Genomic DNA, 15,165 nt, shown 5'->3' with positions numbered 1-15,165 from the left:
CTGTCATTCAGATCATGGAGGGAATGCTTTTGTCAAAAAGGAGGGTCTTGTAGCATGCCCTAAAGCTGATTAACTCTGGATCAGCCTAAACCGTTGTGTGAGCTTGTTCCACAGTCAGAGCCCCCCAGCCAGGGATGCTTTATCTGTAGTTCCCAGGCATATCATCCTGAGCTTTGTAAGCTGCATTATCCAAGAGCAGGGAGCAGCTGTTTTGCTGGGCCATAGAGGCAGCTGCTGATAGAGCTGAGTTCTGACTTGTTAACGGCTTTGGAAATATGGACTGAAACCGTGAACTGCAGTGGAAGCAGACCAGTTGGTAGTGGAGTTCTTGGTGGCCTGTCCAACTGATGAGTCTGGCAGCCACGTTTTGTACGATGTGTAGCCTCTGCATTGCTTTCAATGTCAGTCGCATTTGCAGAAAGTTGTAGCGGTCCAGTCTGCAGCTCATAATTTAGGGACATTCAATGAAAGAGGTATAAACTGGCCCTAAATAAATTTAGACAGGAAGTTAGATGGACCATATGGCTGTTCTTATCTTCTAACCCAGACAGTAGCCAATGCTAAGTGCATCAGAGGGAATGAACAGAACAGGGCAATTATCGAGTGATCCATCCCCTGTTGTCCTGTCCCAGCTTCTGGCAGTCAGAAGCTAGGGACACCCAGAGCATGGGGTTGCATCCCTGGCCATCTTGGCTACTAGCCATGGATGGACCTATCCTCCATGAACTTACCTAATTCTTTTTTGAACCCAGATATAGTTTTGGCTTTCACAACATCCCTTGGCTGTTCCACAGGTTGATTGTGTGTTGTGTGAAGAAGTACGTCCTTTTGTTTGTTTTAACCTGCTGCCTATTAATTTAATTGGGTGACCCCGGTTCAAGAATGAGTAAATAACACTTCCTTATGCACTTTCTGCACCCCAGTCATGATTTTATAGACCTCTGTCACATTCCCCTAAGTCATCTCTTTTCCAAGATGAAAAGTCCCAGTCTTTATAATTGCTCCTCATGGGGAAGCTGTTTCATATCCTTCATCACTTTTGTTGCCCTTCTCTGTACTTTTTCCAATTCCAATATATCTTTTCGGGGATGGGGGCAACCAGATCTGCATGCAGTATTCAAGATATGGGCTACCATGGATTTATGTAGTGCCATTATGATATTTACTGTGTTATTATCTATCCCTTTCCTAACATTTTGTTAGCTTTTTTGACTGCTGCCGCACATTGAGTGGATGTTCTCAGAGAACTATCCACAATGACTCCACAATCTCTTTCTTGAGTGGTAACAGCTAATTTAGACCCCATCATTTTAGCTGTATAGTTGGGATTATGGTTTCCAATATGCATTACGCTGTATTTATCAACATTGAATTTCATTTGGCGTTTTGTTACAAAGGGATCTCACAAAACTGGGCAACTCTTCACAGTCTGCTTTGGACTTAACCATCTTGAGTAATTTTGTATCGTCTTTAAATTTTGCCACCTCACTGTTTACCTGTTTTTCCAGATCATTTATGAATACATTGAACAGCACTGGTGCCAGTATAGATCCCTGGGGGACACCACTATTTACCTCTCTCCATTCTGAAAACTGGCCATTTATTCCTACTCTTTGTTTCCTGTCTTTTAACTGGTTACTAACCCACGAGAGGACCTTTCCTCTTATTCCGTGACCACTTACTTTGCTTAAGAGGCTTTGATGAGGGACCATGTCAAAGGCTTTCTGCAAGTCCAAGTACGCTATATCCACTGGATCACTCCTGTCCACATGTTTGTTGACCCCCTCAAAGAATCCTAATTGATTACTGAGGCACGATTTCCCTTTACAAAAGCCGTGTTGACTGTTCCCCAACAAACCAAATTCATCTGTGTGTCTGATAATTCTGTTCTTTACTACAGTTTCAACCAATTTGCCTGGAACTGAAGTCAGGCTTACTGGCCTGTAATTGCCAGGATCACCTGTGGAGCCTTTTTAAATAAAGTTAGGCAGGGACAGGGAGTTATATGGGCGTGTGGTGCCTGTGCTCCAGGAATATTCAGGGCCCAGGGGCCCAGCTCCACCAATGGTCAGGGTGGGGTCTCTCCCCCAGCCCTGCCTGCTGCCCCCGCACGCCTCCCCCAAAGCGTCTCCCGGCCTCATCTGCTGCCCCTGGGTAATTTAAAAAGGCCCGGGGGCCTGTGGCTGCCACTGCCACCACCACCAGCACAGCGGGGCTAAGGTGGCTTCCTGCCTGGCCTTGCTCCGCTCCACTCCCAGAAGCAGCTGGAATGGCCCTATGGCCCCAGGGGGGCAGGGGAGGAGGTGTCTCCGCATGCTGTCCCCACACCGACCACTGACTCTGCAGATCCCATTGGCCGGGAACTATGGCCAATGGGAGCTGCTGGGGCGTTGCCTGTGGGCAGTGGCACGTGGAGGCTCCCCACCTAGGAGCCGCTGCAAGAAAAGTGTGTAGATTGCTTTTGGGAGCTGTACGAGGTAAGTGCCGCAACCCTCACCCTCTCCCGCACCCCAACCCATGCCTCAGCCCAGAGCCCACACCCAAACTCCCTCCCAGAGCCCACCCCCTGCCGCCCCTCCTGCACCCTAACCCCCGCCTCAGCCCAGAGCCCACACCCAAACTCCCTCCCAGAGCCCACCCCCTGCCGCCCCTCCTGCACCCTAACCCCCGCCTCAGCCCAGAGCCCACACCCAAACTCCCTCCCCGAGCCTGCCCCCCCCTGCACCCCAACCTCTGCCCAGAGCCAGCACCCCTTCTGCACCCAAACTCCCTAACAGAGTCTGCACCCTCTCCTGCACTCCTGCCCCAGCCCAGAGCCCGCACCCAAACATTCTCCCAGAGCCTGCATCCCTCCCGCACCCAAACTCCCTCGCAGAGCCTTAGGCAGGTGTGGGGGCGGGACTTGGACGCATTCTGGGTACCACCAAAAATTATGCAAACCTGCTGCCCCTGAAGTTAGGAGGTTTCTAACCAGCAGAAGAGTGAGGTTCTGGAATAGCCTCCCAGTGGGAATAGTGTGGAAAAGCATCCTAACTAGTTTTAATATGGAGCTTCATACATTTATCAATGGGATTATTTGATGGGGTTGCCTATGATAGCAGGGGACTGGACTCGACCTAGGGTGTCCCTTTCAGTCCTATGTCCTATGTTTGTAAACTGAAAGGGAGCAAATTTAAGACTGAAAAAAGGAATGTTTTCCACGTAATGTACAATTAGCCTTTAGAACTCATTGCCTCAAGATGTATTTGAGACCAAATGCTTAGCAGGATTCCAGAAAAGACTATACAGGTAACAAAAAAAATACAAAGTTATCAATCTAAAAGAAAATAAATTTTTGGAAAGAATAAAACTCTTAAGCTTTAGGGCATAAAACAACCTGTAGGGGTTGGGAAGAAACTTTCTACTCTGGGTTGTTGGGGGTTTTTTTTTTTTTTTTTTTTTTGCATCTTTCTCTGAAGCAACAGGCACTGACTGCTGTTGGAGACAAGATACTAGGCTAGATGAACCACAGGCTTGATCCAGTGTGGCAATTCCTGTGTTCCTATGAATCATGCCCTATATGTATAGGAACATTATTTTATGATAAATATATATAAAGTCCATCATAGGACTGGAATTTGATGTTGTTTAACATCATGTTTAGTAAGAAAATGTTGTTTCCTTTCATCGGTTATTTACCAGGACAGAAAAAGAGCAAAAGCCATTCTAAAAAGCATATGAAATTTTGTTGTGTATAGGGGCTTAGATGGTCTTTTAAAAAAATTTAGTGTGTCCAATTGATGTGCCCTGCTGCAGCTGACCCTGTGGTGATAGGCTGGGAGCTGGTTCTGCAGGCTAGAGAGAGACCTTTCCAATTTTTTTGTGCTATCTGTATATCAGTTCACTTCACATTTAGGAAACAGACTATGTCTATCTTCTGTTCACTCTCCTCAATGAAGAAACACAGTGGGATCTTGCATGAGGTGTTAAATATCTTCAGTGATGGGAAAGACAACAGCTTATCATCTCAACAGCAGTAGTAAAGTAGTTTGCTTATTCTATTGTATACTCCCTAGTGTGCTGCTTTGCTTTGTCAATCTGTGATGATTGCATTCTACTGAACCACAAACATCTTGGCATTCTCTTTTGTAATGCTATTCTTCATCTTGCCTAATTAAGGACCTGGTCCAGCTGGGGTTTTGCCTGAGAAAGGACTCTGGAGTAGCCCCTCATGCTGTATTAATGCCAGAGCTCTGTGTTCATGATAGCACTGTTAAGCAAGATGTCACAATCACTGAATTGTGAAGTTACTAGATGAATGGGGCAGAATTTTCTAGTTTCAGACCTCCCTCGAAACTCTTCAAACTACAGCATGTGTTACAGCTCCTGCTGTCCTAACAATGAAACAGCCTTGAACAGGATTTCCTGGGTTCGTTTAATGAAATGCATACAGAACTGAAATAATCTCCTCACTTCCTGGAAAGCAAGGAAAATTAAGATGGCAGGGCTACAGATTCTAAAGTTCAAAAGATACATTCCCATGTGGCCAGAAGAATAGGGCAGAGTCACATTTTTCTTTTGAGTTATGACAAAACAACCACTTTTAGAGCCAAAGATTACAGACAAAGGACTGTTCTTAGAAGCACCATGGTTTGGGTTTCTAATTGTTTTCACAGCATAATAAAACCCCAGGTAGTTTATTATACAACAGCATCAATTTAATACGTGGGCGTATATTGCAAATTCTAGAATGCCTTCCCCAAGCCTGTGTCAGATCAATGTTTGTTTTGTTACAAGAAGAAAGAATATCTAAATTACCTTGTTGTTTGTTACTTTTTATAGTAGTCAGAAACCAAGTTGGATATAATATTATCCAGGAAGCCAATGAGAATATCTTGGGGCTTTATTTTGATGTATTTGCATGCAATTGACCTTCTGGACATGACACACACAGTTTGGGTGTTTCCTCTTCATAGGACCATGGCTTATATGGAACCGTGGAAGTGTAGGCAGAGGTGAAAGTAAGCCGGTCCGGTCCGGTACGGCATAGCGCCAAGAGCCAGTACACCGTGCTGGACTGCACCAGCTTCCACTGCCAAGATTAAAAGGGCTCTGGGCTCCCTGCAGTGGCAGGGAGCTCTGAGCCCTTTAAATCTAGCACGCAGCTCCAGCGGCAGGGCTGGGGCTGGGATTTAAAGGTCTTGGAGCTCCCCGCCACTGCGGAGAGCCCAGAGCCCTTTAAATCCCACCCGCAGCTTCGGTGGCCAGGCGGGGGCCAGGATTTAAGGGGCTCGGAGCTCCCCGCCGCTGCAGGGAGCCCAGAGCCCTTTAAATCCCGCCCGCAGCTTTAATCTGCCCGTGAGCCCCAGGGGGCTCCCAGCCACCTCTGCAGCTGGGAGCCCTGGGTTGATTTAAAGGCCCTGGGGCTCCCAACCACAGCCGGTGCCCCAGGGCCTTTAAATCTTGAGAGTCTCCGCCTCTTCCAGTTGAGGCCACGCCTTTTCCGGATGAGGCCACACACCCCTCAGGACTCCGGCAGTACCGGTAAGTCCTGTAAGTTACTTTCACCCCTGAGTGTAGGACTGAAAGGGACCTCAAGAGGTCATCTAGTTCAGTGGTTCTCAATGAGGGGTATGCATGCCCCGGAGGGTACACAGAGGTCTTTCAGGAGATACATCAGCTCATCTAACTATTTGCTTAGTTTTACAACAAGCTACATAAAAAGCACTAGCGAAGTCAGTACAAACTAAAATTTCATACAGACAATGACTTGTTTATACTGCTCTATATACTATACACTGAAATGTAAGTACAATATTTATATTCCAATTTATTTATTTTATAATTATATGGTAAAAATGAGAAATTAATCAATTTTTCAGTAATAGTGTGCTGTGACACTTTTGTATTTTTCTGTCTGATTTTGCAAGCAAGTAGTTTTTAAGTGAGGTGAAACGTGGGGTATGCAAGACCATTCAGACTCCTGAAAGAGGTATAATAGTCTGGAAAGGTTGAGAACCATTGGTCCAGTCCAGTCCCCTGCACTCAAGTCACGACTACATAATAACTAGACCATTCCTGACACGCGTTTGTCTAGCCTGTTCTTGAAAACCTCCAATGATGGAGATTCCACAATCTCCCTAAGCAGTTTGTTCAAGTGCTTAACTGCCCTGACAGGAAGTTTTTCTTAATGTACCACCTAAATCTCCCTTGCTGCAATTAAAGCCCACTGCTTCTTGTACTATCTTCAGAGGTTAAAGGGAACAATTTTTCCTTCCTCCTTATAACAACATTTTATATGCTTGAACACTGTTATCATGTCCCCTCTCCATATTCTCTTCTCCAGACTAAACAAACCCAGTTTTTTCAATCTTTCCTCATAGGTCATGTTTTCTAGACCTTTAATCATTTTTGTTACTCTTCTCTGGACTTTCTCCAATTTGTCCACATCTTTTCTGAAATGTGGCACCCACAGCTGGACACAGTACTTTAGTTGAGGCCATATCTGCATGGAGTAGAACAGAAGAATTACTTGTTTTGCTTACAGCACTCCTGCTAATACATCTCAGGCAATGTTAGCATTTTTTTGCAACAGTGTTACACTGTTGACTCATATATAGGTTTCAATCCACTATAACCTCCAGATCCCTTTCTGCAATGCTCCTTCCTAAGCAGTCATTTCTCATTTTGTATAAGTGCAATTGATTGTTCCTTCCTAAGTGGAGTACTTTGCATTTGTCCTTGTTGAATTTCATCTTCTTTACTTCAGACGATTTCTCCAGTTTTTCCAGATCATTTGGAATTTTAATCCTGTTCTTCAAAGCACTAGCAACTCCTCCCAGCTTGGTATCGTCTGCAGACTTTATAAGTGTACTCTCTATGCCATTATCTAAATCATTGATGAAGATATTGGACAGAACTGGACCCAGAACTGATCCCTGCGGGACTCCACTCGATATGCCCTTCCAGTTTGACTGTGACCCCTGATAACTCCTCCCTGGGAGCGGTTTTCCAGTCAGTTGTAGTGGATCCATCTAGGCTGTATTTGCCTCGTTAGTTTGTGAGATGATCATGTGAGACAGTATCAAAAGCTTTACTAAAGTCAAGATATCCCACATAGCAAGGGATAGTGTAGATCAGAGGTGGTCAAACAATGGCCTATGGGCCACATCTGGCCCACGGGACTGTCCTCCCCTGCCCCTGAGCTCCTGGCCAGGGAAGCTAGTCCCTGGCTCCTTCTCCGCTGTCCCGCCTTCCCCGCAGCCTCACCTCACCGCGCCGCCCATGCTCTGGCCCGCTGTTCCTTCTGGGCAGCGCGGGCGGCATGGCTGGCTGTGGTGGGGCTGCAAGCTTCTGCTGCTCTGAGCAGCATGGTAAGGGGGTGGGGTATTGGATAAGGGGAAGGGAGTCCCCAGGGGCAGTCAGGGGACAGGGAGCAGGGGGCGGTTGGATGGGGTGGAGGTTCTGGGAGGGGGCAGTCAGGACAGGGGGGTTGAATAGGGGGTGGGGTTCTGGGGGACGGTTGGAGTAGGGGTGCCAGGAGGGACTGGTCAGGGGACAAGGAGCAGGTGGGGTTAGATGGGGCGGGGGATCTGAGTGGGGCAGTCTGGGGGCGAGAAGTGGGAGGGGGAGGATGGGGGGCAGGGGCCAGGCTGTTTGGGGAGGCACAGCTTTCCTTACCCGACCCTCCATACAGTTTCACAACGCCGATGTGGCCCTTGGGCCAAAAAGTTTGCCCACCCCGGTCTAGATAATACTTAGTCCTGCCATGACTGCAGGGGACTGAACTAGATGACCTATCGAGGTCCCTTCCAGTCGAACGATTTTATGGTTCTGTTACCTTTAGGTGTTTGCAAAGTGATTGCTTGATTATTATTGCATGTGAGTGTATGGTGACAGGTGCAGTGGAGAGATTCAGGTGATTTTGCAAAATACTGGGGTTGATTTCAGTGACAGAGGTGGGGATTCTTCCTTCCTCCCTCTCACCCCCAGCAGCAAGCTTAACGTAATTGCCGAATGTGCCTTACCTTATTCTGCAACATTTGTTTTGTCCTGAGCCTTTGCTCAAACGGCAAATTGTGTGTAGCCTGAAACCTACATCGCCAACATCCAGGATGTTTAAGTCTCTTGTGTTGGCTGCTCCAGACCAGTAGTTTCAATCTCCTGCTTAGCTATGGTGTTATAGGGGAGTTGTTGTAGTCTGTATCTCCCTGGCCACATTCTCCTGTAGGCAGGGTCTCATTAGTCATAGAAATCTCACCATGGGAGGACTCTAACTATAAAGACCATGCCTAGAAATTAGCCTTCAGCCTGCCCGGAGACTGACAGATGGCTAGAGCATAGCTGGGCAGCGTGATGTAGAGCATTGTTCTCATTTATCCCGACAGCTGTGGGCAGTAGGGGACCAGGCTGTAGGTGTGATGGAAGCTCAGTGGCAGAGAAAGCCAGAGAAGAAATTTGAAGGGGGAGTAGGGGGAGGGACACGAGGAAGTAGAGGAAGAGGTAGGGGAGCCAGGCCAGCAGCTTAGAAGGAAACTCAAGAGGGCAGATGATAGTCTTTACAGGGGTGGATAGAATAGAAAGTAGGGTGTTTATGCAAATGAGAATGCACAGTAAATGAATATGTAAATAATGGCATAGCCTCATTTGTGTACTCTTTCCAGCTTTCGGAAGCTGCAGAGGCAGCAGGCATGCTAAATTAACATGACAGCTCATCACATCATGGTGACTGAACGACAGCAATATAGATGCCGAGCAGAGAGAAACACAGCTGCCTGCGTTCAAGTGTCCCTGGTCCTGTGTTCCCTGGCTCCCTGAGCTACAAATCAGGAACAGCCCTGTCATCCCTGAAAGAGTGAGCGGCATCCAGGCGTCCCTGTGTTGTTCTTTAGGGCTTTAAAATAGTGAGATCTATGACTCTGTATGTCAGTGTAAGTGTCTTTTGTCATGAGAGTCAAGATTGTTTACTATATATGAGCAGGCGAGGAAATATTGCCTATAAATTAGAATGGTGTGAATTATAGCCGTCCTGGTTCAGTTCTAACTAGCACTGCTGTATTTTTAGGCATATGTTCTGAGAGCAGAGAGCTTTCAGGAAGAGCTGAAGTGATATTTTGGCCCTGTCCCAGTGACTTTTTTTGGCTTGATCCTTGCGTCTCTTCTGGAATGAGTTATCCCCCCTTGGGTATATAAGCCAACCTAAATTGGATGCAGTAATTTTGTTAGGAGAATGGAGTTCTCTTGCTCTTTAGATGAGTCATTTAGATTATACAGAAGTGTGAGTTACAAATCATTTAGCATTAGAATAGAGCCCAGAGATTGCTGCTATGGTACCTTGCAATATCACCAAGAAATAGCTGGAATGTAAGTGTTAAATAAGTGTAAAAATTATGTATAGCATTATAGTGGTAGGAGCTATGAGGGTAGACTTAAGGTTGCGTAACAGTTTCCATTTCAAGCCTGTTATAATCACTTACTATTTTCTGAAACTTTCAACTGTTGAGCAGAATTTTTACAGGCTTTGACCCTGCATAAATGGTGAAGTCTTTGGGGGAAATTTTCAGCAGAAGCAGTTCAGCTATTTTTGAGTATGAAATTGTCTGAGTGTTGAGAGGTGAAATTTGTCCAGGAAATAGCCTATATTGAGGAAAAGTTCCTTTGTTTTTCTAGTGGAAATTTGGGTTTTCATTTTTTCCCCATATCAGAAGCCTTCCAAAACTGTACTGAGCCTGCATTTTAGCTACTTCACCAATGTTTATGAAGTGTACAACTAAGAGAGGATTCACCTGTGCATGTGAACACTTCAAAGATAATTGTGAAGTGACATATCTAGGACAATATATTACTAGTGCACCTGTGTAACAACTCATGGGGTTGGGGGGAAGCATTGCGGTGGATCTTGTAGGGCTAACTGTACATTTTGTAAGGAGTGTACCAAATTTGCTGTGCACCTCTCAGCATGTGCAGGAGAGGGGCTCTCAAATAATATGATACATCTGATCATGCTGTTGAAGACTATAAGCTTGATTGCACCTTGTATTGCCACCTATACCTATGCAGATGCCAACTGTGTGATCTTTTTCACCCACTGTGCACATGTGTAGATGACATCACAAGATGTTAGGCAGTGAATAATCAAACCCTCTGCATCCTAATGCATCTGCACAAGGCATCAGAGTTAAGATTGTGCATATAACCTTGCCAGACTTTTGAGTACTTAGCTGTGTAATCTTAACAGTCTATTAACCTAGCTTTTTGTATGGCACACTCATCAATATTCATTATATTGATATTAATAAAATAACATGGTTTCTATGTGGTTTCCCCTACAAAGCTGTCATTGACAATCAGTGGAAGTTTGGCGATCTGACTAAATGGAGAATAAGCAGTGGAGATCTGCCCTACAGCTTTACTGAGGGTGATAAAATGATCAGGGCCAAATCCTGTATTCCTGACTAAACTTCCTTCTCTCTGACAATTTTGCATGAGTAAAGACTGCGGGATGGTGCTCTTAAAAATATATAGACGAATGGATGAATTTATCCAGGCATATCAAAAGGGATCCATTGAAATGTCTGTATAGACGCTGCTGAGTTTCCTGGCTCACATAAAACTAGTTTCATAGAATTCCAAGCTTTCAGGGAAAAAGAGAAGTTATAAGTGGAATATGTACAGTGGAATTTTCTACTCATTTCTAGTGGGAGCAGTTCCATCACCTTGGTTAGTTTCTTCAATATATTCCGTTTTCTTATTTTTCAGATGACAGAAACAGATAAATCTCCAGATCCTGCTAATGTGGAAGTGGCGAAAGGGAACTGCCAAAGTCCGACGCTGGGAGGTGGTATATTGAAATATAGAAGTCGATCCCAAGGTAAAGCAGGCTTGGTAAAAGACACAAATAAAAGAGCTTATGCCACTGCAGAATTCTTGTATATCACACAGAGTGGGCTAGGCGTGAAACCTAATTAAGCAGATCTAGGTTTTATTTCCATTGAACCTCAGAATAGTTTGGTTTGGATGGGGAATTTAAACTGCACAATGTTCGCATTCAGCAGAGCTTGCTGAGTTGAACCTTGTTGTTGGCAGAATAATGAAGCAAAATTCTGCATTACTGAACTTTATTTACCATTCCTTAAATTTAAATTTCCTGTGTATTTGGTTTGATTTATTTCATTAGACTTAGGTGGGGGCCTTTTCAAAACACCATCACTTTATCCCATTCATTAGGGCAAAAATTCATTAGAGCTTGTTTATTGTTACCTAAATCTCAAATAAAAAAGGTCATGCCTTCCAGCAGACTGACAATAAATAGTATGAAAATGGTACAACTCCCTTTTACATGAACGCCAAGTACTTGACTCACAGTAATGACACGTCCTCATCACCATGGCTGTTTGGGATCACTCACTCCTCTGGTGAACAGGCTCTCCATTTATCCAAAGGGCTTGCGTGTCCCCCCAAGAGTTTAGACAATCCATGACCGTGTCAATCGAAATGAATACTTATTTGTATTTAAAACAGTGTGTGTGTACAACCAGATCCTGCTACCATCACTCAGGTTGAGCCCTTTACCCTGTGAATTAGCTCATTGAAATTGGTAGGGTGGTAGCATAAGATACTACTCAAGCTCAGTAGGGTGGCAGTTTGCCTCAGCACCCTGTTTGGGAGTGGCATGGGGTGGAGTCGGCAGGAGAGGAAGGAAGGTTCAGTAGTTGGTGCTGTAGCCCGGGACTCTGGAGACCTAGCTTCAATTCCCTGCTCTGCCACAGACTTCTGGGAAAGTCAGTCTCTGTGCCTTGGTTCCCCATCCGTAAAGTAGGTATAACAGCACTGCTTTATCTCAGAGGGGTGTTATAAGGATAAAAGATTGAGGTGCACGGATACTACTGGTAATGGGGTCACATGAGTACCTGAGGGCTTGTTAATGTATTCCTGTTTGAAGAGGACTATGTTAATGTGTTCACGCCTGCAGACTCCACACGGCGAGTTACAGCACAGCACTTTGGTGAGCATGGTTATTTGGATCCCCATAGTCCAAACTCTAGGGGAGTGCAGATATTGCCTAAAGCGTCCGTTCTCAACTTGGGGTCCGGGGCGCCCTGGGGAGGCACGAGCAGGTTTCAGGGGGTCCGCCAAGCAGGGCCTGCATTAGACTCACTGGGGCCTAGGGCAGAAAGCCAAAGCCAGAGTCCCGCCACAGTGGGGCTGAAGCTAGGGTGACCAGATGTCCCGATTTTATAGGGACAGTCCCGATTTTGGGGTCTTTTTCTTATATAGGCTCCTGTTACCCCCCACCCCCTGTCCCGATTTTTCACACTTGCTGTCTGGTCACCCTAGCTGAAGCCCACGCCCAAGCAACTTAGCTTCGCAGGACCCCCTGTGGCGTGGGGTCACGGGCAGTTGCCCTGCTTGATACCACCTAGCGCTGGCCCCAGCTTTTATATACAGAAAAACAGTTGTATTGGCACAGGTGGGTCGTGGAATTTCTATAGCATGTTGCAGGGAGAGAAGGGCTCAAAAAGAAAAACCTTTAGGCCAGAGGTTCTAAACCTATGTCTACACTTAGGGCAGCATACAGAGTACAGAGGCTGCACGCCCAGCTAGCAGAGTAGACGGTGACGCATGGCTCAGGCAGGTAGAGTAGAGCAGGGTGCCCCTCATGCCTGAACTCTAGGGTTATATAACAACAGTGTGAACATGGGAGACATTACTTGCAAGTGTAGACAGCCGTGTAGGTGTTATACCCTGCACAGCTGTCTACACTTGCAAGTAATGTCTCCTGCGTTCACACTGTTGTTGTTAGCAGTGTAGAGTCCTGCTGTCCCTGCTGGAGCTGTCCACTGCTATGTGTAGCTATATGCTGTAATAACAAGTGTGGATGCAACCTGCCTTTCACTGTGGAATGTAGCTACACATACCTTACACACTGCCGTAAGTGTGGACAAGGCCTTAGGTGGATCGAATGAATGGTTTCTTCAGGTGGTGATGGAGGCACATTGATGATGAGTGTGGAAAAACTGGGATACCCTTTGGCTAATTACAGGATGTCCTTCAAGGCAAATGATTCAATACCTTACACTCTACATTCTACTAACTCTACATTCACTTTTACTTCTCTTTTTTTTTTTTTAAAGACAACTGGGACTGTTGCCAGAAGGGAAGGCAAATCATGTTTTTTGGCACCATGTTCCTTCTTCCATTCCTGAAAAATTACTTTCAGGATGATGAGACATTTCCAGACATGAATGCAGCTACAGTGTCAGCTCTGTAAGCTGTAAAGAAAGCTTGTGAGCGCTGCACACCAATGAGTGCCGTCAGCAGAATTCTGGCTCACTCTCTGTGTTTACTATCGCTAATCACAGAACCTAAGATTTTTTTGCATTGACCATAGATTTTCAAAGAAATTTTTGTCAGCATGAGATTGAGATGGGAATGCTCCTGCATCTTTTGAATTGTATGCGATGCACTTCACTAATAGATAACAATCAAAATTAACTCTTCCATGGGAAATTATTGCGCTACCCAACTGGATGCTGCGCTGTAGTATTGTTTGATTTATGATTTGCATAAGTCAACCATCACATGACTTGTTAGAATTGAAAGGTGCTGCTGTTTGGCTAATAAATGGCATTCCTGGGTTGTCCCTCAGGGGCTGGATCCCGTTTAGAATCGGTGGGAGAAAATGATGAACTGACCGTGGAGAATGGTGAATCAAATTACGAAATAGCAGTGAAATATTCCCGGGGAGGGAGAAAACATTCTCTTCCCCAGCAGCTTGAATCCTCAGGAACTAGGCAGGTGAGTGGTTATACTGTTTACTCTGCCTAATAATGATTTACAGCCAAATTCCCAGGTCCTTACTCAGTCTAAGGTTTTTCCTCAAGCTGCTAGAAATGATTATAACAAACTGGGGCTGCACAGGTGCATCATGGGGAATTTACCTCAGGCTTCAGCACCTACCACTTGAGCTAAAGGAGGAGTCCTTTACCTGTGAGGAAGTAGAAGGCTGTTACAGTTGCTGAGGGATAAGTACTATGCCAGTGCATGAATATGCTGTAGTTAAAGAGGTATAACTATTTAAACAAACAGTGTGTTTCTTTGTTTCAGTTGATGATGGTATAGTTGTTACTTCAGAAGATCACAACTTCTGTAGATCATGAATCTACACAGTATCTCAGTTTACCAAAAAAAATATTTTAACTGTTACAGTATAAAAGCTGTTAAATAGATATAACATGAAATTCTGGCCATAGTGAAGTCGATGGCATTAAGACCAGGATTTCATCACCAGGTGTATATTTTAGTATACAATAGCCATTTTAATTTTTGTTTAGTCCATGACTATGTCAGAACTTTTCCCATGAAGCACATTGGTGCCTGTGTCATTCACTCAGAATGAATTAAATTTAATTTCTGATGTTCGTTAGGAATACCATATTGTGAAGAAATCTACCCGCTCACTGAGTGCAGCTCAGGTGGAATCTCCATGGAGACTGGCCCAGCCATCCATTATTTCCAACATTGTCCTGATGAAAGGACAAGGCAAGGTGAGGATTTTCACACAGCATCACAAAGGCCTGATCTTCTGGGATGCTAAGCGCTCCCAACTCCCACTGACCCTCAGCGCCTGTGAAAATCAAGCTCTGAATGTTTGTTAAAGTAAATCTGTCATGTGCTTATTTCATTGTACATGATGATCAATAATAATAATAAACACTTAAGAGCCAAATTTTCAAACCCGAATGTCTGAATGAGGCAGAAACTATATCTTCCTATGTCTATGTGCAGTATCTATCGTGTTGTGGCCCAAATCCTGATTGAGATCTCTGGTCACTACTGAAACATAAATATTAAATAAGAATGAGTGCATAGTTACAGATATGCATGCGAGTATGCAAAACAGGTATTCATTCAGCTAAGTACCTGTTTGCATTCACAATAGCCCACTTTGCACAAGAAAATCTGTCTGTGTTTATACTGTATCTCTCTAGACCATTGTGATAGCAGAGGTAAGTTAGCCATTCACCACCCTTACTCTGAATGCCTAAAAATTATAGAAAGTTAAGAGTCAGAACCAAGACTAGAATCCAGGGTGATTATTTCTCCAGGCATTTCACTAGGCCACAATGCCTCCCATGATCTCTGTGTGCAATATCATGTTTGCGTGTACACTAGGTGCTAATATAT

At 45.0% G+C, this 15,165-nt stretch overlaps 1 protein-coding gene across 1 annotated transcript in view; it reads left to right on the top strand.

The window, feature by feature from the left end:
• PDZD2 (PDZ domain containing 2) overlaps positions 1-15,165 on the top strand; it is a 188,858-nt gene that overhangs the window by 126,762 nt on the left and 46,931 nt on the right. Inside the window, exons 6-8 of the mRNA XM_045021789.1 lie at positions 10,738-10,849; positions 13,628-13,776; positions 14,406-14,525. Coding sequence (XP_044877724.1) covers positions 10,738-10,849; positions 13,628-13,776; positions 14,406-14,525 — 381 coding nt within the window. The remainder of the gene's footprint in view (positions 1-10,737; positions 10,850-13,627; positions 13,777-14,405; positions 14,526-15,165) is intronic.

This window comes from Mauremys mutica, chromosome 6 (genome assembly GCF_020497125.1).
Source record: "Mauremys mutica isolate MM-2020 ecotype Southern chromosome 6, ASM2049712v1, whole genome shotgun sequence".
In the NCBI taxonomy this organism is placed as follows: Eukaryota; Metazoa; Chordata; order Testudines; family Geoemydidae; genus Mauremys; species Mauremys mutica.
The sequence above is the reverse complement of the archived record's forward strand: the minus strand, read 5'-3'. Positions and strand labels throughout refer to the sequence as shown.